This window comes from Alosa pseudoharengus, unplaced genomic scaffold, assembly GCF_046254945.1.
Source record: "Alosa pseudoharengus isolate Yale_2024_CS ecotype anadromous, Long Island Sound unplaced genomic scaffold, YU_APseudo_1.1 YU_APseudo_1.1_scf_8, whole genome shotgun sequence".
In the NCBI taxonomy this organism is placed as follows: domain Eukaryota; kingdom Metazoa; phylum Chordata; class Actinopteri; order Clupeiformes; family Clupeidae; genus Alosa; species Alosa pseudoharengus.
Window position 1 is genome coordinate 37,824,617 of NW_027468870.1, and position 22,876 is coordinate 37,847,492.

Sequence of the window (22,876 nt, forward strand, 5' to 3'; positions counted from 1 at the left end):
TCAGTTTATTTTTTTACAGTTATAGAGATACCTATATGACTATATATGACTATAAAGAGATACCTATATGACCTCTATATATGACTTACCTCCATTTATAGGGATAAGTGGGGTCTCATCGCGGTACCATGTTATGTTTGGTTTGGGGTATCCTTTCCTGGCCTCACAAGATGCAATCTGACCACAACAGAAACATTTATTAAAATAGATACATAGTTTCAGTTATTAGAGTTTAAGTGTTGTTATGTGTAATTACCCATATCTCTACATTTGTGTATATTTTAGTCACTTCACTATATTTTACAAAAAATATGTTATATTATACAAAAAGGTTAAACATTTGTATGTCCTATACTGTATGTCCCCCAAGCCCTGGTATCCACAGTGGAAGGCAGTGTCAGTAGTGTCTTTTTGTCTTCTTTTCCTCCTCCCAATGCAGTCTTTCTATATTCATCTTTCTTTCCTTTTTCAGAACAGGCCATTTCTGCATATGTTCCCTGGATTCCTACTTCCCAACTCTTTCTTCTTCAGACTTCAAAGTTGATTTTCCACTACCTCTCACTCAAGCAGAAAAAGTCTCTATTACGAGTGCATTTCAATTCTGACCCAACTTTATGTCTCAAAAGTTCATGGATGCGGTTTGTAAGATTTCCCATATGTGCTGCAGAATAGAGTTATAGATTTAACTAAAGTCAACCTCTATGTACTTCACACAGCCTTTTCATTTTGTTTTGCTTTTGATTTCTGACTGTGTCCATCTCACTAATGCAATATTGGCCAGGTCACGGTACATCAAAATAGAAGTAACAATTGCAACAGGTGCAGACAGGCCACGGCTAACGTGGTCCACATGTTTTGATCCCCTCTGAGACCGAACTCTGTTCTCTCACATATCTGCTCTGCAGCGGGCCCAGTAGCCCATGCGGGCATCAGGTCCAGCCCCCTCACTCCTCATTGGGTCCAGTGGACCATTAACTGCCCTTTTCTCTTGCCCTAAATCACATCATACCTCTTAGATAGAAAACATGCCCTCCACCCCACCACTAAACCACTCCAGTCCTTTCTGTTCTGGATGTGCTCCCTTCCTTGTGAATAGTCTTCATAAGTATGTGAAGGGAGGTATGGTTCTCTTCTCACCACCTAATCTTTATGCACTTTTACACCCTCTGTACTGTATTGTATTTGCATAATTTCTATTCCCTTTTTAATTATTCATCCTATCTGTTTTGTCTGCCTCTCCCCTGGTGCTTGTGTGTGGGAGGTCTAGGAGGGGATGATGGGGGGGGGGGCTGCTGTGGGTGAGTTAATGAATGGGAGGGGCATTATTAGCATATTAGCACTGTTGTATCACTGCAGTATTGTATAATAGCCGCCGTGGCTTGTATTAGCACAGTTGTTACTACTTGTTTATTGTACAATGATTATACAATGACTGTGTCTAGACTTTCAGAGAAGTCGTCTAGGGTTTTTTTTTTTTTTTTTAAAAACCTTTACTTTCCTACCTTGGAGAGGAGATGACTGGACACAGAGATCCCTGAATGGACTCCTTCAATCACTGGGGCCTCTGGTGGATCTGAACAACAACCAATCAACAGTCAGATAGCGCACTCTCAGGCCAGGCATGCAGTGCAATGTTGGGAGAGCCCCTGCTACCTCACTTACCGAAAACCATGAGGTGGGTCTTCCTCTCGCCGTTTCCCGCAGCCATGCCGTTCACCTGGCAGAAGAACTCCCTCTCGTCCGTCAGCCTCACAGCGTGAAGGGTCAAGATCTCGCTGTTGTTGTCTCCGGTCACTGTGATCCGATCCGTGTAGTCTGTGCCCTCGTCCACTTTCTCCATGGTCAGGTCACGGTAAGAGATCCTCATCCTAGTGCCATTGGGGTATTTCTAAACAGAGCAGGTGAAAGAGACCAAATGATCACCAAAAATAACAGGCACGGTCATTTTATTTGTGCTTACACTTATCACATGTATCACCTTTATTTATAATAATACATTTCATTTTTATAGTGCTTTTCAAGATACTCAAAGTATACATATACATTTAAGTAAGTACGCTTGGCTTTGTGGTTCTATTTGCTCAAAATGTTAGCACAAAAAGCTAAAAAATACTCACAACAAACCACTGGACCATCATCATTCTGGGCTGCTCGGAGAAGGAATACCGACAGTGGATATCTGCCGGGTCGCCCCTGTACACAGACACGGTGTCATCCATGTCAATGTCCACCTTGGCCCGCACTGCAACAGGAGAAACAGGAGAACACATTTAAAATCGAATGTAACAACAGCTTCAATCAGTTCTACTTATGCACTTTCAGCATAAAGGCACAAGCTTACCAGTGCTGGCCAACAGCTGACTCCTTCAAAAGCAAGTCTATGCATACCGTGTGTAGGTTGCTGAGATTTGTATGATTTTTATAAATGAAGCATTGTCACAAATCAGACCTCACAAGTTTTTAGCAGATTGCGTAAGCACAAGCATGGAATTCTGAGATTGATTGACCAATAGATGTGTGGATGAATGGGATGCATGGCATTCCAGAGAGGGTGACCCATATTTTGGGATCACCGTCCCTGCAGCAGTTGACAGCCCAACTGCTTTGGCACCGCTTCAGAGGACAGAGGGCATTTATGCGAGGAATGTGTCGAGTCCACTCCCTGTCCTTCTGTATGGACCTCTGCCCAGAGCCCACCACCACAGCCTCCCTCTGTCTGACCAACCCACCTAGCGCCCACAGAGGCTACTGGAAGGTATTCACAACACCAAAATAATTACACCAGCCGCCCCTTTGCAGAAAAGCAGGTTCCGGGGATGATGACATGGATTTGTCTGGACAGCTATCTACTCGGAACGTTTCACTCTCTCACGCCCATCCCTGGATCGCCATCCAGAGGACTGATTGGCATTAATGGCAGCCGGGAAGAGACGGGCGACGGCTGTTTCGAACATGGCCCTAGGGCACATGACACTAATTGGCTGCCAAAACAAGTCAACTGCGAATCGATGACCATTCAAGAAATCTAGGCGTGGACACCAACATGACGTTCCATGCCCCAAGTCTGTGTTCCTGGGAGCTCAGGGATGTTTTCTTTGGGTTTGCCTCGAGTAGACTGCTGGCAGGCATTCTCAATGAGATTTCAAACTGTCATAAAAGAGGCTTTGACTGCATACCAGATTTTCAGATGGGGAAAAGGGTGCTGTAAGGCTGTGGGCACGTTAACCCTTTCTCTGCACTCAACACAACAGAACCACAGATAAGAACCACACATGTACTGCTCAGCTAGCTCAAAGAATGCCACTTGTGTGTCCTCATGTGTTGACTACTGTCTCCACCACAAGCAGATCGAAGATAACCTCCACGGAATCTAAGAAGATATCTCTGAGTTCGATCATTTGGGTCAAAGGGAGTCACAAATAGAAATCTCAGTCACAGACATTTTTGGAATGCTGTGTCTTTTTTTCTGGCTTCTTGGCTCCGTCTCCTCTCCCTCTTCCCCCCATTGTGATTCTATTTGCCTGCTCTCCCCCTCCGCACTGAGAGAGAAAAGGACCCGACTGAAGGGCCTCCTTTTTTAATTGGAAACATCTGGGAAGTGGGGGATTTGACTGGTGGGGTGCTGTCGGAGTGGGTTATTATGGGATTTCCACGTTGCTGGCACGGTAGCCCTGTGGAGGCAAACAGGAGACACTGGCTGCCACAGAAGTGGAGAGGATGGCACACAATGACGTGTCCTTCCATGACCTTTGTAACCTCAACATGAAAGGTCAGGTTGCTTGTCAGGGTGTGATGAAAAGAACCAAGTTGGACTCATTTTTGCCCTCTCTATTTCAATTTGTCAGTGTAAATGTTTTGTTTTGTTTTACATGACATTTTATTGCTTTGTAAATAGTTTTTATGAATTATGGTACTAAACGTACTGCAAACAATAAGGAGAACCAACTTAATTTAACAAGGTATTGGGTGTTTCAGTGGGTATTACCTGGACACACACACACATGCAGGCTTATTAAACTCAGTCACATCCTGCTGGCTCTATTCAGCTTTCACACTCCATTGTCCGTCTGCTTGCCTTTCAGTGGCTGACCCCTCCCTCCTCCTCTTCTCTGTCTCTCTCTCTCTCTCTCCCTCCTCCTCCACTCTCTCTCTCTCCTTTTCTCCATCCTCAACACAAGGCAATCCGCCTGACTCATTGTGGTCTGGAAGCGGGAGCTATTTGCGAAGCCCTTTTTCTTTCAGCCGTTCCCTCTGTGCTGTGAGCGTGGAGGCCCCAATCCCCAAACCCCAAGCCTCCGCGGCCTGTGCGCAGCTGGTCCTCGCCATTCACACTTGTGTCATTGTGCCCCCACACCTGAGAGTCCCCTATCCTCCTCTCCTCCTCTCCTCCTCTCTTCCTCCTCTCCTCTGGCTGCTCCCCTCCCCTGCTCTGCCTACACAGACCCATGTTGTGTCTTTGTGTGGGGCCCATCACCCCCCACCCCACCCCTCCCCTCAGCCCCCAAACCCTGTATCCGCCCATGAAACTGAACTTGAATCGGAGCTTAGGGAGAGTTTGTCTGATAATGGTGCTGTTTTGTTATTGACGCCATCTTGTATCTCCAGATTGCCTTTCTGCGCAGGCTCACTCAAAAACTCATAACATCAACATGACCGACAGCGACAGCTACGTTCTCTCTGAGCTCGAAACGTCTGTTAATCCGATTAGTAGTGCTGGCACGGAATATCTTGTCATGAGGAGATTTCTAGGCAGCTGCCTGCATGGTCTCGGTCTTATCTCCAACTGCAGCGAGAGAACGGCATACCTGAGGCCCGTTCACGTCATTTCGCCACAATGTGTTCCATTAACTGGCCGCCGTTTGGCTTTCGCGTCCTGTCTCTCTCTCTCTCTCTCTCTCTCTCTCTCTCTTTCTCCTTCTCCGTCTGCCCCAAACACTCTTGGACGATATTTGAATGTGTTGACAGAGAGTCTGTGGAGGAGCTTCAATTGCCTGAAACCATTCTCCTCAAACAGAGCCATGGCTTAAGGGGAGGGGGACGTGCCGCAGCGAGACGCATCAGGAGTTGGCTCTGGTCTTCCAAGTCGCAGCGTCCATAAAGTCAGAGACGCTTTGTTCAAAGAAGGAGAAAATGGGCTTCTTCTTCTTCTTCTGTTTCGGCGGTAAACAATAGAATAGCCGGAACAATGGGACACACCCCATAGCATGGTCACAGCGGCCTGTATCTACAGTGTGTGTCACCGTGACCCTAATAGCCAGACAAAAGCAGTGGCCTGTAAGTGTCATAGTCACAACATTGGTCTAACAAAGCAAGAATCGGCTCCCGTTCCTCTCCCAGCTGAGCCCAATTAGATCTCCAGCTGTTCCTCATCCTGGCCGCAGAACTCCCACATCTTCAACAGAGTAAATAAAACGGAGGGCCTTGAAACAAACAGTCTCTCCATCTTTCTCCTCACCCCTGTCTGTCTGTCTATCTATGGCAGCCAAGCTCTACGGGCAATAAAAACAAAATTTACGGAGCATTCAATTAACATGGTTGAAGCGTGAAAAAGGAATCTGAAGGTAGTTTCGGTGTGTGTTCAGAAAAAGGGTGGTACATCAAGGCTGTATAGTTTTGGGGCACTCAACATAGGCTGTCAATGGTGTCTTCACAGAGAGCACACATACAGTATACTGCTTGGAACCACCCATGTAGAGTAGTGAGAATTACAGGAACAACCCTTCCGAAAGAGTCTGTTTCCAAGAATTGTACATTTTAATGTACCAGGCGTTGTGGTCACCTCTCCTACTGCTGCTAGGAGTAAGTAAATGGACCAGGCCTATTTTTGCCCCAGTAATGAGGAGAGCATCTGGAGCCACACCATTCAAAATCTATTCTAAGCTCTAAAGGCTCCTCTTAATCACTACAGGCTGGTGTTTATTAATTCTTTGGTTATAAGGGCACATTAAAAAGATCTCTTCTTTGAAACATCGCTCATCCTTACTTCCAGCTTCACTCGATTTGCCTTTTACCCCTTTTCTCTCTTTCTTTTTCTCTTCTAGGGAGATGGCTCTGGTGGCATTTGTGAGGCTCGAGGGAGAGAAAGGTTAGGCGGCTACTGGGTGGCTCGCCATGTAAAGCTCTGTGATGGGCTGGCAGCATTGTGAGCCCCTGCTCTTTGAAATGCTCTGATCTCCCGCATCACCTGGATGGTGCCTCACAGAACGCACCTGAGATCAAAGCCACCAGGGTCCCAGCAGACTACCTCCCTAACGCCCCCCAACACACACACACACACACACACACACACTCAACCCCCACACAAACAAACACCTTCACAGACTGTGGCACACACAAAGAGACACACACACTCACATACAAACAGCACAAACATGATCATACAGGTTAGAATCACACAAACATGTGGCGGATATATAGCGCTTAGGGCTTATCTCACACTTTGATGAAAAGACATTCTCCTACTGGCGGGAGATTAGTCCCTTGTGACCCCGTCGATCTCAGCTCGTCTTTGAGAGCTACGAACTGGCACAAATCCCCCCGAGGAGGGCCTTCCTTTTCTTCCGCAGACACTCTTTCACATAGGCAGGCAAAGTTTGCTCTTTCCCATAGAGGGTCAACATCAAACATGCAAATCCCTCAAAGCCACCACTGTGAGCATGGGCCTGGGCAGGGCCTCTATCACAAGTCCCAGACAGAAGTCCCCCGAATTCACACATGCATTCACACACACACACCACACAGAAAATGCACACACACGTATGCATGGCCTGTTCACTCACATAAATAGACACATACACATACAAATATATGCACCCATGCATGCATACACAAACAAAGACAAATTAAAACTATGCATACACAGAGAGAGATAACGCATGGTTATTTTATGCAGGCGTGTGTGGGTCCTCTTGTCACACTGGCACAGCCCTCAAAGAAAACTACATGCATTTAATTGATGGTACATCAGCATGCTGTAAAAAGCGTTTCATTAAAATGCATCGTCTTAATTCCCGGATAATTTCCTATTTACCACACTGCTGACAAATCTGAGGCCCATTGACTCCTGTAATTATCCCCAGTGGTTTTCTTGCATCTTAAGACTCATGCATTAATTTTTTACCATCTTCCCTTTTGGCTCACCCCCCCTTGAAGAAGTTAATGAATGTTTTATTTACACTTGTATATCTTAGATACTCTCATGTGGAGTCTTTGCTTCCTCTCCTGGACTTGAAGGGTTTTGGCAATACACTGAGAAAGCTTTGCCTGTAACTGAAATAATATTAATGCACTAGATTTATTAATGATAGACTGCCTGCCTGGTAAAACAAGAACAGACCAACAGGCCAATTAGAGTCTTGGATGGTAAGAATCTAAGAAATATTACTCATATTTTAGAAATCTAAAGTTAAAATCATAACATTTACAGCTACACTCATAGGATAATAAGGGAATTCATTCAACTCAATTTTAATTGCATTGTTATATGTGTATGCCTGTTCAAGAACCATATCATAAGGGTCCATAGTAACTACTGGCAAAAAGTCAGGTAAAGCCAGGACCATGAATGTTGTATTTGCCCTTAAAGAAGGACTAATCTGGATTCGGAATTTCACAGCGACGCCCGCCCTGACATTACCCAGTGAAGGTCAGCAGAGACGTGGCCTATGGCGCAAACCTACAGCAAATCAAACACTCCGCTGCTGTTATTATAGCACTATGAAAAGCCTGCCTGCTTCTCATCAGCTCCCATGACAGCACGCTTAACAAAAGGGGCCCTTGTCTGCCGCCGCTGCGGTCGCCTGCCAGAGTGATGGATGGGGTGGACGGTGCCTGGGTGGAGGGTGGACGGTGCAGCCCCTCTGGTAGCAGAAACATCAGCCGCCTCAGCTCGGCACAAAGGGAAGGCTAGTCAGCCGCATGTACAGTCACAGCATATCATGTTTATTGTATGGGGTAGTGCGTCTCTCTCTCTGTGTGTGTCTGTGTGTGTGTGTGATGGAACTCCAAGGGTCCCCCGCGTCGCTGCGCCGTGCCTCCGTGTCCCAGGAGACACTCCTCGCTCAGGGCCCACCCTCGGGCCCCGTTGGCAGACCAGCACCTCTGTGATCTCCTTGGCGCAGTGCCAGCGCCTGCCGAGGGTGTGTCAAAGCTGGCACTCTTCAGAAGCGCTCCCCCACTCCTCTTTTCTATCTCTCTCTCTCTCATTCTCTATGTCTCTCTCTCTACCCCCTTCTATCTCGCGCCCAAGCCCCTTAACAAGCCGACAACAAAGCTGCCGATCTACATCCCTTCGCCGCCTTTCATCGCGCCCATCAGACAGAATGTACAGTCGTGGGGGTGGAGAGACGCGCCCCGCTGTGAATGGGCCTGTGCGAGCGAGCGAGCGAGCGAGCGAGCGAACAAGCGAGTGGCTCCACCAGCACCCACCCAACCCAACCCGACCCACTCCACCATACACACACCCACTCCACCCCATCACCACCCAGCCCCATGCTGCGGGGGCCCAATGCCCTCAAAGAGAATAGCAAAGTGATCACAGGTGCACTTTGGCGCTAATGAGGCAGAGGCTCTTCCTATTTCCTCCCTCCTCTCCTCTCGCTGCTTCGCCTGCCCAGGCGTCATGGCTGTCTGTTGGCTAATGAGAGGCCTTAACGCCACGGGATTTCATCTCTTTTTTTTTTCTGGAATTCACTCAGCGGGTCTGGCTCCTAGGATCTCCCGTGCACTGGGATCACTGCGGACAGGAAAAAGAGACTTCATTTCCGTCGGATGAGGGCAGGCTGAAACCAAAGTGGAGGAGATGTTATGTGGGGCAAGGGCTGCGGTGTGGTCACTCTCTAAACTGCTGAAGGTATCATAAATCCTTCAGCCGTTTGTGATCTACTGGCCTTGGCCGTGGCGCGAGCTGGTCTGTGAAACAGCTTTGCTGCTTCTTTTATATACTCCTTTCTCCTTCAGTGGCTCGTGATGTCAATCGCAGTAGCCCAAGGTGAAAGCAATTAAACAAATATGAGCGCCTGGTGCAGCTCTCCCGTTACGCCCACACAGCCTATCGTCCTCCCCCCGGGGCTCTGCTCTGCTCCTCACCGCACGCTCGGGCTCGGGCTCGGGGCAGCACATGCCGATACGACAGGACTGTGGGGCCCCATCTGTTTTCACAACAAACCACCCATGTTTCTCATCAAAACAGAGCCTCCCAAACAACCTCCAGTCCCCACGACTGTGCTGTGCTGTGACACTCTAGCCTCCAGGCACAGGCATGGCAGTGTTACTGTCTCATGTTTGTTTTCCAGAAACAAACAAACCAAAAAAAGAATGGAGACACTGCTGAGAGATTAGCCTCCTTTCTAGTCAAATCGAGATTCTCTTCTGAGACTGATCTCCTGAATGAAGACGATACTTGTGTTTAATGATCTGCAAGCTACTGTAAGTTATATATTTTTTAAAAGGTCAAACTGATCTGATGGTTATGTTATTTAGCAGACACTTGTCCAAAGTGACTTATGTTCACACTACAATAACAAGAAGTTTATTTTTTAAAGTTTTAAACTTATTTAAGACTTACTTTTAGACTTCACTTTCAACACAGTATTAACAAATAGGAGAAATATAACCAGATGGCCATCCTAGATTATTCTAGTTTATTTTTCTGTGTACCTTTCTTGACAGAAGGAAGAGTGGGTGGACACAAGTCTCGCTGAATCATGATGACATTAACAGCACCAGCTTGCAGCACCTTGAAGACTTTGTAAAAGACCTTCAGTGACTGCTGTGCTCTGGCCGCGTCTCTGAAACGTTGCTGTGTCACTGGGCCTGGGCTAGTCAGCAGTCAGGGGGAGAACTGGGGGCTGGAGGTTAAAGCACAGATCCCGGAGGTGGCTTTACACTGACATGCACAGCTGCAAACAATGGGACCGTCTCTCACTGTCCCCCTGTGAAGGACGGTCGCAGCTGGGCGAGAGGAACTCCTCTCGTTGACACCTGTTGCCTGGCCATTTGTCAACTGACGTGACGGGGTATTGGACAAGGGCTCCTGCAAGAGCCAGGCACTGGACAGGGAGGGGGGACAACGAGTAGGACCACACACCATGACTGACAAGCGCATCCCTTGTTTTGTGTCCTCTGTCTCAGGCACCTGTGCCCACAACAAATCCTGCCCTTCCTCTTAACCTGTCAGGGCATGTAGTTTATCCCCCCCAAGTGTAGGTCCCTCTGAAAAGAGAGGGGGCCGTTAAATCTTCAGGGGTCCCCTGACCTCGGCAGCAGGAGTTCGGGGCTGGGCTGGACATTGTCCCTCACTTGGCAACTCTCCAGTTTCACTTACATACCGCACATTTAGATCTGTGCAGCAGCAACACACTCGGGTAAATAGCTTACTAATGGTATAAGCTTATACATGGTACTCAGATGCTTTTGTCTAAAGTGAAAAACAATAACCATAAACATACACAAACCGCGACCGCAAAAATCTATTAGTTAGAAACAAGAAAAACAGGCGCTTTTTGAAAATCCCCAAACTATCGCCGATGAACGAAGAGCATTAGGTTAATCCACCAACGAGGAAAGAGTCATGACTGTGACCTCTTATTGTTAAAGGAAGGCCGACATAGCAGACACTCATCAGAGGATTGCAGCAGGCCAGAGGGGACATAGATCTGGATCATAGCAAGGTCCAGATCCTGTAACCCCTGGGTCAGGCAGGCAACACAAGTTTTAGAGTCATCAGGTGGGAACGAGGTAAAGTTGAGTATCATCCACATAACAGTGAACAGTGTATATTTGCACATAAGACAAAAGTCATGAGAGGCTTAACGGTCAATAGCTAAACTTGAGTGATTTGGGTCCTGATTGGCTCCTTGGCTTCTAGGTCTTGTTCATCAGTTAGTGTTTGTTTTACTTGGACATGGGATAGAAAAATGGAAAAGAAATGAGAGGCCATGTTCAGGTCTTGCATTCCTGCTCCAAAGATAGAAACTAAACATCATTTACTAAGGTTATTGAATTAAGCTGCTCGCCTAAATATCTTGAACAGAGCGTTCTTTTTTATAAGTGCTGAGGGGGGTTTGAATCACTTCTGTCCGAAAGCTGTTATCATCCCGATAGATCAGCGCTTACACTTGTGGCCACTTTGATTTCAATGCTGATCTTTTAACAGCATCTCATAACTAGACATAGGAGGAGGACGCCTTGATACTTAAGTGTCTCTTTGAAATATTGAGTTCAAAGATAACAGCCAATTGCCTTGATCTGTGGGCCAAAACGACCTAAAGAGAAGGCCACTGAGTTCCCATCAACAATCAACAGGCAGTTCTTTGTTAAAAACATATAGGAGTTCACTTCTCTATACATTATCCACACATATCTAAACATTAGTTTCTTTAGTGGAGGAGTATCTGCAAGGCATCTCCTGATCTTTGACCCAGTGAATATTTTTTCTCCAGGGTGGAGAGTTTTAGTACCCTAACCTTCTCAACGTTCAGTGGTCAGGAACTGTGAAAACTCTCCACTTGAAGCAGTATTTACAAATTAGGGGTAACGCCAAATACAAGCCACACGACTAATGAATGTGTTAAAATGGGCGTCACTGGCATGTCTGTGAAATGAAGTGATTTGGTCGGGCGATTCATTTATATGCTCGAGGATGTGCAGAAATCTTTTGTTTTGCGAGAGGCAGCCTAGGCATGGTGGGCACCCTGTCAAGGGGGGCGATCGTGTGAAGTCTGGCCAATTCATTTCGGGCCTGTCAATCCCAGTGTCAACCATACTCTCTGCCCGGCTGAACTGGAAACAAGCCAAAGGCTGAGCTGGAGAAAAAGACGCTGGGAATGGGAAGAGTGGAGAATGGCCGGCATTTTTTCCAGAGGCCTGCAGACATCTCTGTGTCTTCAGTCTTCCTTGTGGGTCTTCAGAGACATTTGCTATTTCAATCTGCTTTTGTTGAGGGGGAACTGTTTTTACGAAAAAGCTCAGCTTTGTATAACATTAATTAACATTGTATAACATTAATCTAACTATAATATTAATCTTCCTGGTAAGTTTTAGGATTGTTATTACAATATTTGAGTTAGAAAATGACCAGCAATCCCTTAAATGTAATACTTTTGGGCTTTCTTGGCTTTACCTTACCATAAAGAACACAAAATGGCTTCATTTTAGCAGACTTGTATCTCTCTGGTGCCATTGTGTAGTACCTTCTGGTGAACTCATGGGGCCAGGCTGTTTTTCCTCTACCGATGATTACACGCCTCAGTTCCCCTGTGGGCCCGGTGCTTGTTAGTTTATCTCTGCCTGTCAATATTACAGTTCCTGGCGTCAGCTGGGAGAGCAGATGCCACCCGGTTGGGGGTGGAGGGGCACCTGCTGTGCCAATGCTCCTCCGGCCCTGCAGGGGGAAACGCTGAGTCATATCCCTCCCATTAGACCTCAATGCCCTCTCCTATTTGTTTACTATTTACAGCGTTCACTGGTCCTCCCCTGCTTTCCTCGTCTAATTGTGCCTGTGTGAGGTGGATACAGGTGCCAGGGATGCCACACCTGAGAATACTTGTCCCATACTGCAGTTGTTTGTGGACATAGTTGCATGTCATTGCGCTTAAATGAGGCAGCCTTGAGATGGTGACTGTCTGTGACATGCCTCAGGAGGCATGAATATTTCAAAAGCTGATTATCATGTGTGCTCAGAGGGGGGTCAACCTGTATCAATAAAGCAACACAGCTCAGTCTCATTGGGAATGACTCACACTGTAAATACCCTTGTGTTTTGCTCATGTACTGCCCTGAGTGTAGATACAGTACCTAATGACATTGTGGTTATATCGATATGACATGGTTGTGCAAAGCCATACACACAAAGTAAAGATGAACTTTAAAAACATGTTCAGAAATTCTGCCATCAATATTTAGTTGTCTACTTGCAGAGGACACAGTGTTCCTCTGCTTGTAATCGCTTCTGAAACATTAACTGATTCTCAGCCGTTTGGAATCTGACACATTTGCATATGCCAGAATTTGTACAGCCCATTCATCTGAAAGGAAAGTAGGCTAATCGAGCTTGTGTAAGCAAAAACTCTTCCGTTGTATCAGCGCATTAATTCAGGGGAAGTACAGGGTATGGATCCGTCCTGTTGGGGCGGACAACTGTGTTCTTGGCACGATTCAGTCTGGAAAGGCCAAATATGACAATAATTCGCCTCTTGTCTCAACACTGAAATGCATCTTTGATCAACTACAGAGGGCGATTTCATGTACATCAAGGCTAAATCTAGAGAGACGCAGCTGCTGCTGTGATTTTATTATAGCCATCCATCAGTCGCTCCATGCTGACATCACATCATGATGAATATGTCATTTAGGATGCATTAAAATACAAACGTCACTTCCCCCTCTCTGGGTCATGACATCTGTGCAGTAAAATTAGTATATTGAATTAAATTGAAAAATAGCTCTTCTTGTTCCCTCTCTCTATGTCTAATGCACTCTTGCAATACCATGAATCTACCATGTCACGGCACGCTTACCACCTGACTAGAACTGACACTTGACTGTATGGAAGTACTTACTGCTGCACCAACATGTCCTTATCATCATTATCATCACTTGTCCTTGATGTTTCCCTTGTTGGGAGTCGCTTTGGTTAAAAAGTGTCAGCCAAACGCAATATAAAGTAGAACATGACATCTGAACATAGCAGGAACAGACAAGGCAGAAAAAGAAAAGTAACTGTCCACTCTCCAGAGCATGCCCTCACCAAGTGACAGAAAAAAAGAATGTGGCATGTGTCTTGATGAATGTGTGGGAATGAGGCGGCTTTAATTAGAGGGCTTAATGATAGGAAATGAGATGGCGGCCAAGGAGGTTACGGACCGTTTAACAAGCCACAGTAAAGGTGTGCTGTTGGGGGGGGGGGGGGGGGGGGGGGGGGAGTGCAGAGGGACCCAGTCATTTGGTGAGGCACGCACCCGCACCGAAATGGGGCTGTGTGCCAGGGCTGGCTTCCAGAGAGGCCTATAGTCAAAATGGAGGCCAATTTAAAATGATCAGCTCGGAAAAGGCAGCATTAGATGCGCACTCGAGGGAGAGGTTAGCGAGTGAGCTGACAGCCGGTCACAATGTGCTCAGCAATCAAATGTCCATTCGCAGGCTCGCAGCCACTGCAATACCTGGCTCCTGGGTCCCCAGGACTGCATTAGCCCTAAATGAAAATCAATACGGGGTGGGAGGGAAAATGGCAAAGTCACCAAGAACACTTTCCGACTTTCAGCTGTTGTTGTGGCCACCAGACAAGGAGACTGTGCAGACAAGTCTTTTAACGGACAGGTCATTAATCTCGGCCACGAGGGAGTGTGAGGCTGGTGAGTGGGTGTTTAGTAAGCACAGGCCCACAGGGTGAGGGGTTAAATGCATCACATATAAATACATCAGTCGTCACGACTGGACCCCAACACAAACAGGTGCTCAGACAGAGAGCATGAGAGAGAGAGAGAGGCAGAGAGCATGAGAGAGAGATAGAGAGACTGTGTGTGTGTGTGTGTGTGTGTGAGAGAGAGAGAGAGTGAGTGCTCATGTTGATAACTGTAACGTAAAGATTCACTCTACATAGTTTATGCAAGATAAGCTACAGAGAGCCCTCTTCTCCTCTGCACAGTCTCAATCACACATGATGCATTGTCACCCCTTTCTATGTCGGTACTTGTGACTCCATTTGCTTGGTAAACACAAAGCTTTTTGCCTCACAGATATAAGCTGGAGTGGGCATTCAGAGGTCGGAGAGTAGCCTGTGTGGCCGTGTGAAGGAGAAGGGTGGACAAGACTGGGTCCACACAATCGCTCAGTGTCCCAAGGGGCCGCGTCCAAAAACACAAGGGCCTCCTTCAGGACCATGCTGTCAAGGGTGGTGGCAGTGATATGAAACCTGGAAGACAGCTGGGGGGATCTGATGACACTCTGAAATGGCTCTCTGCTCTTAAAGGCAGCCAGGAGAAACACTTTGGCCTTCAAGCGCTTTAGCCCTACCGTGATTAAATCATGTGCCGAAATGGGGGTCCTTCTATATACGCAGGGCTGAAATGTCACAGACAAAAGGCCATCTAGAGAGAGAGGGCTATTATGATTGATGAGGCTAAATTAGGCTGTGTATTGTTTGGCATTCGCCTCAGGTCCTCTGCCCTCATCTACTGGGCTGTGAGGCTCGTGCTGGATCGGCAATAATTTCCAGGTGCAACAACCAAAAAAAAAAAGGCCCCAGTAATGTCTGTCTGCGTTTTGACTACAAGAAAGCAGTGTTCTCGAGAACAACAGCCTTTGAGTGAATCAGGTCAATTTGTTCCGTTTTTATTACCTGGCAAAGCTAGACATGTCAAGATGCTCCTATGAGTCTGGGCATATTTACCGTGCCTGATGTGTTACAGTGCATGGTTTTAATTTTCAGGAAAAACGAAAATATCTGTGAAACCTAAGAGTTACTTTATTGCGATCATGATCTCAGAACTATTTTGGTCTTATCCTTAGATCCTACATAATCAGCTAAATTTCTCCTGTTTGACATTATAGCGCAATCCTTTATTTTCTAACCACAAGAAACTATCGGTTTATTTAAGAATTTTCCATCCAAAAGAAACAATTCTTGAAGCTGTATGATTAATAACATGGAGCCAGTCAGAAAGACTGGAAACGTATCTGTTGTGATGCTTGCTTTAATGCTTTCTGTTTCTAATTGGGACAGTAATGACAGCTGAACATGTTAGTGTAACTTGATAGTAATCAATCTGTTTTGCTGTCTTTCTCTTTCTCTCTCTCTCTCTCATTTACTCCCTCTCAGTCCATGCACTAGGGCCTGAGTAGATTATATAAACCAAAGACTTGTTTACTTTGGCTTTTTGTCATCACTATCTCTTTCTCACCCTGGAACAAAAGGCGATATGGAAACTCATTCATTTGTTTTGATAGTGGATCCAAATATAATATGAGTGGTTGTGAATTCCAAACACTTGACCACCATTATTTTTTTGCTGGATATATAAGACATCCTCCCAAATGTTTTCGCAGTGTTTTTTCTATTTATTCACATTTGCTAGGATGAATAAAAATCTATCTGGCCTGCAGAGTGGTTAAGACCATGCTCTTAAAATGTTCCATTTTTATCTTTGTGTGGGATGCTGCCTGTCAATAAAAAAAATCTACTACACACACATAAATCTTCCATTGTAAAACTTGCCATTTCAAAACACTTCTTCATTGTGCATAACAGTACAGATTTTAGGTGATACAGAATTTAGAATTCTGTGAATACATAATTGAATATAATAATAACTGTTCATAGATATGTGTAGATAGCATTCCACATGGCCATAGAGGAATGTGAATGAATACATCAAACACAAACACAAAGAACCTCGATTCAGAGCAACAGCTGTTTTATTTTCTTCTTTCGTGGGGGTAAACACATAAATATGCATGTGCATATGCACTACGTATCTGTGTCTGCGCTCGTGGAGCCTTTGTGCTTGGCCAGATCAGATCTGGTGGGGGCATGTGAGTGTGTTGGTTGAGGGCCGGTGGTGTCAGCGGCTTGGCGGTGTGCCCAGAAGGAGCGTAGGCTTCCTCTGAGGACGATTCAGTTCACCTGTGTCCACAGGGGAGGGGGGCGGTGCCCGCTCTACCCACCCAACAAAAGCAGCCCGTGTCCTGGCTTGGCTATGGAGCCACTCCCACTGTTTTACCAGGGTACCACTGTCATGGAGCAAACTCTCCCTTAGTCCACCCATAACGACCACAACTCAATGTGGTTTCACAGTGAAACCCAACCATCCGAACCAAGACTAACATAAAGTTGATGTATTTTTTCTTTTCAGAGGATGGCATGCTACCACGGGCGTTAGCGCCAATTCAATTTCATGGTTTAGAGGAACATTTAAGAGTTTCAGACTGAAATGGTAGCCACTGGTCTGCTTTTGGTTTGTGAGTACTCTTCTCCTGTTTGAAATGGACTGGTTGCAGTCCATGAGGTAATTTACCAGATTTCATCGTGTATTCGGATATTTAAAGAAGAATAAACTGCCTCAACAGCAAATCTTCAACTTTAATGTTAAACAAAATATACACTACTGTTTGGACTATATGTAAGCTAATTCAAATCATGTATTAAGAAATTAATTGATTTTAAGAAATAAAATGGATGGTGATAATATCCCCAAACATGGGGGTCAAGGGGGATGGTTTTCTCTTTAGCGTAAAGGACATATAGGTAGTGGAAAAAAATCTGAATGGCTGACATTATTGGTTGACGTATGCTTTGTAAAATGATGAAACATTGCCATTTCTGCTACAATAGGTCTCAGAAAATGACTTGAGGCAAAGGGCTTAAATCATGACACATTCTTTGCATCAAATTACACAACCCTTTGAAACGGATCTCTTGCTCAGAGAAGACAATGGGTCATGTGCTGGCCATATACCATACCACTCACCACACAATGGACAGCTCTTCTGCTCACACAATAAAACGCAGCGGTAAAAAATAATAAGCTAGAAGGGCAATGACATAAACATTTCATATGCAGCTCTGCAAGCACAGGCAGTATGAATCATAAATGCTCATGTACTCATTATGATTCTTATTCTGCCCTCCTCCTACACCTGCAGCCATCTACCCACACACCCAACAAACCATCCCCCTATCTCTTGTTTTTTTTATTTTTTTATTTCTGACTCCTACTCCTGTTTCTCTCACTCTCTCTCTCTCTCTCTCTCTTCTGCCCCTGTTTCTCCCTCCCTCACTCTCTTACTGTGGGTGTGTCAAAACAAAACCGACTTTTTATTCTTCCTCAGTTGCCTCACGCTAATCAATAATGTTTACTCCGGCTACCAAAAACATGTGAACTCCTCAGAGCCTACGGGCCCCAGAATGGGAAGAAAGGATTGGGGAGGGAGAGAGGGGAGGGGAGGGGAGTAGGGGGGAGGGGGATATTTGGGCACTGAAGCATGTGAGTGCTGAAGGAGGAGGCTGGTTGCCTTGAAGACTGCGGAGGATGTGGGGGTGGGTGGGTTGTCTGGGTGGAGGAGGAGGAGGAGGAGAAGCTGGGGCTGTGGGCACGGCCCGCCATTGTGGTGTACGATTTCTTGTAACCAGAGTAGGGCGCCCCGGCCCTGTCCGCCGCGCGCAAAAACACCCACATCTGCCCGTGGACTTAGTGGAGTCGGGGGGCCAGGTGTGCGCAGCTGTCTGCTGCTGCTGCGGGCAGCTCTGCTCTGGGGGTGTGGGAGAGATCTGGGCCAAACGGAGGGAACCAGAAAAAAAAGGAGAAAAAAAAAAGAGGATTGGCGGGGCTGATTCAGCGGGAGATTTTTCTCTCTGAGAGGACAGTATCTGAGAGCTTTTCAAATCCCCCTCTCGCGTCGCCGGGATTGGTGCCAGGGCTGAGAGCCTGGCCCGCGACAGTGCCATGTGCCCCACAGATGGGTCCCCATCCGATATGACTGGACTCTCACTGGCCATCTAATATTCCACATTAAAAATACAGTCACGCCGCATAAAACGCTCAGCAGAAAAATCGAACAATGCTGAGGCACCACAATAGGTCGCACGACTCGTAGACTTCAGCCTTAATCAATACACTGGATGGTGATTTAACAAAACGATGAAGGTTTATTTTAGTGAATGCACCTTCTGTCACCACTAAGCAATTATATTTCAACGGCTTCATGTCTTTTCGCTTACAGTGCATTGTGCAGTGTGCAGTACAGTGCATTTTCACAACACATGCACTATTGTCACTGCTAAAACAATTTCCTGTGAATCTGTTTGAAATTACCACTAACGCAAGGAGATATGTGTCTGTGAGGATTCCATTTTTGCATGTCCCCCACTGTCCTTTATGTAGAGCTGTTTTTGTGTGTAAGTGTGTGTGTGTGTGAGTGTAAGAGAGAGAGAAAGAGGTGTCTGGCATCAGTCCATAATAGCTAAATTCTACCCCCCCCCCTTCTCCCCACCGGACTTGGATGACTGTTATTCATTCTCTTGCCCAATTACCACAGTCTGCACTTCTGACTTTAATAAGGTGCCTTCTACATCACCACCACACAGAACCTGAAACCCTGACATTAGTGCCAAACACAACGTGACAAAAATTAGATAAAATCCTCATCTCTGCTTCAGACCATACCTTGTATTTACAGCCATAAATATCAGTTAGACAGCCCAACCCAGAATATCCAATCATATTCAGATGCTTTGCTGCAAGGACAGCTAGGCCTCCTGACGGCCCAAGGCCCCATCCCAAATCTCAATGCATCATTTTTATTGCAAAGATGAGACAGCAACAATTTATTGACATCGGGGCCCCTTATTGCACGCAGCTCAGGGGCTGGGATTGCAATAAGCGATGAGGGCAAGGCAAGAGCAAAATCACAGCTCAACCTCCGCAGCACTGATAAGAGCCTAGTCAGGGAGATAAGATCTGGGCCTTCATCCTTTTACGGGAGGCTGTCTGCCTGTCTCAGACAGACACACCTCGGATTACCTCCGACCAATCAGCCCCCTATTCAGCGCGGCCGGCGGTGCTTAAGGGGACCCCTGGCCTTTTGTTTTGGTTCGCCCTTAAGCAGGCGACTTCAAGGCTGAGCCCCGTGGACGGGCTCGCTCGTCTAGCCCCTGTCTGTCTGCATCACCGTCCAGCAGGTTAAGCACAGCAAGGTCTCAGCCCTAACAAGGTGCGTCTGCCGATGTGATCAAGCGGGCCCTGGAATGAGTCCTGTCGTGGCCAGCCAGCCCTTGAGACAGAATGGGAAATGAAAACTTCCTGATTATCCAGGGAGGTGGCTAAAACAGCAACAGGGCCGGGTGCCCCTACCAACTATGACCCCCCCCCCCCCTTTCTCTGGCTGGCTCCTGGGTGCTAAATTCCTAGGTAATTTTAGAAGCACATTTGAGATTACTGAGATCAAGCCAAGTCTTGCGTGTGCAATAAGAAATGCGTCAAAGGCGGCGATAGAAAATGAATTTGATGCAGCGCGAATGGGGTATTTGGATTGCGCCAAACAGACAGGTTGTGTGCTCTAGCAGCCATTGGGGCACCGGCATGAGAGCACACAGAGTGCTTGTGCCCGACACGCATGGCTCTCCCTGGGCCTAATGCAGAAATGCTGCGTAGACAAAGCATCCCAGCTGCTCCCTCTGAACAGCCACCAGGAAAATCCCCCAATTTGCACAGTTGTCGACCCCCAGACTGTGGAAAACACAGAAAAAGGTACAGTGTGGCACGATATTATCAGAAACGTTCCCACATTATGCAACCCGGCAACTACAATGACTTTTTGTCTCTCTCAAGCTGGAACAGAATATGAATTTTGCTCTGAGTTCCCACCGCAAATGGTTTCAGATACTGTATGAGTAACAGGGTAACAGGCCTAATCTTTGGTCCCTCACCGCTATCTCAGGCAGAGGTACCAGGCCCATTAAGAGTCGCCCTTTTGCTGCCCCCTATTGACATCACCACTTGAGTTAAATCTATTTTTCAACACAGTCAGTGCAGTGTTCTGTCAGCTGTTAATAAATTCAAATGTTTATCATCATATGTATTAGAAGTGGAGGAAGGTTTTACTGTTTCTAGAATACTAGAATACATTCTCTGTGCTAAGATATGATAAAAAATTGAATAAGAAGCCAGCACCCCAATGACCACTAGCGGGTAGCTACATAATAGGTCAAGTTCCTCCATTTTAACCCGCATGACATGCAGCACACCTTTCACACACAGCTAAGCTATAGTCTCGTCTGTCCTTGACAACAAAGTCCATCATGCAAAGCAATCTTTATTTTGGTGGTTGAGAGGAAAGTTCTGCTATGAGTTCTCTCATGGGGGAAACAGCACTCTAATTGTGCTGTCCTCAGTGGAGGTCAAAGGCTGCTCTCGGAGGCAGGAAGTCTCCAGCAAAACCCTTTTGTCACTGGGCCAGACTGGTTCTCCTCTGAACTTGAACTCAATATGCATAATATGGTGGGACGGAGGCGGTGGACACATTAATATGCCCGGCCAGCGGAAGCCTAATCTGGCCTCCATCAGATGCATTATTAGAGCTGTGTCTCGCTCTCTGCCTCCTCAGACGCATGTCATTTCTGGCATCCTTGCATCCGTACTGCAAGCCATGAGTTTGGCCAAAGAGTAGAGCATGAATGCCTCTATAAGCTCCCTCTGCCTCTCTCTCCCCTCTCCTCTCCTCTCTCACTCAGTCTGTCTGTGGGCTATGGTTGTTTACCTCTATCTTAATCACACATTGAAAACTGGTTATTACCGTAGGACACTGGTATTGAATCTCAAATTGAATTAAGACAGCGTCAGTGTGGTTTTCTTCAGCCCATTCAACATCTCACCGTTATAGGTGTAGGGCAGTTTCTTACATAAACGTACAGATACTAATAGGTAGGTTACATCATCCCCAGGAGGGTATTATCCGTATGGACGGTCCAGGCTCCAACTAGTCAATAATCCCAAAACAGACAGCTCCGTCTGCGAGGGGGGTGGGAGCTGGGAGTGGGGGTCGGCAGGAGGGGACGGGGCCTAATTTAGAGGAGGGGGCAGAGAGGAGGGGCTCCTCACAGGGCTTACAGAGATCATCACGTGGAAAAAAACTCTCATCAGATCAATACGGCAGGTTGATGGGGGGACGTGAAGTCTGAATGATAAACATCTCCAGGCCTGGGCTACACAAACAAGGACAACTGAGCTGAATGATAAAAAAGGATAAAGACATAAAATGCCCTTGAAGCTTTCTCTGAAAATTATTACTTGGGATTTGTCATGCAATATCTGTCAATTTTGCAACTAGGCATACTGTTGTTATTCTAAAGTGCCAATAATGGTTACACTCAATACAGCATTTCATACTGAGTGTGAAATATCCTTAAAAGGGATTGCTTCATTTACTCCACCACATCTGAGAGTTTATAGAGTGTTCAAGAGCAAGAGCAAAATTTGTTGAAAAATATTTTATCCCAGGAATAAACCCATAACAGAGCTTGTCCAGTCCTGCACAAGATATTTAGATATGAGGAAAGACTCAAGACAGAGGCAGGTAGAGGCAAAACAGTTATTGGTTAAACTCCCTTTGGATTAAAACGTATAGCCTACTGATGGTGCAGTGTGATAAGGTTGTATACATTTTTACTTCAGATCAGATGGTAATAGACAGTTCTATGAGTATCAACTTTCCTCTTTACTGAACGTTCAACTTCCATTGACACTATGGCATGTTTAAAAACACCACATTGAAAAGGCGAGAGATGCGCTTCGTCTCCGTCTTGCCGTGTTTAAATTGCTTTTCAAAATTCGCTCATAAATGTCACAGAAATGGACATATTTCAGTAGCTTTGTACTCTCTTGATCAAGAAAATACAACACAATATTGTTGAACAGTCAGCATCCCGCTGCTACAGTGCGAGCGCAACAGCACACTGCACAGTTCTTTCTGAAGTTTCTATATTATTCAATACTAAAGGGTTGATAACAAAAGTACAGTTTACTTACCATAAAAAGTCACGAGAGAGAGCAAAATGACGAGCAAGAGCGTATCTTTCCGGCAAGCCATGCTTTCCGCAGCGTACCAGTCACTGGAATGAAGCGTTCTTACTCCGCGCACAGGGACGCAACTAGACAGACTTTGCTTGAGTGAGTAGGTGGGTGGTTGAGAGACGTGGACGGGGGGAGAGGGGGAGTCGAACTGCTAGAGTGGTCTGTCGGCTATTGTACTGTCCCCACGAGGGAAGAGGAGGAGAGGGGTGGGTTTGCAATTATCACTCCCCTCCCCTCTGTTATCCAGCGTGTACCCCCCACTCTGCCCCAAAAATATCCGGAATAGGCAATGGCTGAGAGAGGTGCAAATG

General features: G+C 46.3%; 1 protein-coding gene across 3 annotated transcripts in view; it reads right to left on the reverse strand.

The window, feature by feature from the left end:
* Nucleotides 1-22,664, reverse strand: part of mcama (melanoma cell adhesion molecule a) — a 30,105-nt gene extending 7,441 nt beyond the window's left edge. For all 3 annotated transcript variants that reach the window (XM_076275265.1, XM_076275264.1, XM_076275266.1), the window contains exons 1-5: nucleotides 22,521-22,664; nucleotides 2,118-2,242; nucleotides 1,663-1,888; nucleotides 1,503-1,573; nucleotides 90-177 (exon numbers count right to left, since the gene is read on the reverse strand). In XM_076275265.1, the coding sequence (XP_076131380.1) occupies nucleotides 90-177; nucleotides 1,503-1,573; nucleotides 1,663-1,888; nucleotides 2,118-2,242; nucleotides 22,521-22,581 (571 nt within the window). In that variant the 5' untranslated portion in view covers nucleotides 22,582-22,664. The remainder of the gene's footprint in view (nucleotides 1-89; nucleotides 178-1,502; nucleotides 1,574-1,662; nucleotides 1,889-2,117; nucleotides 2,243-22,520) is intronic.
* Nucleotides 22,665-22,876: the final 212 nt, after the last annotated feature.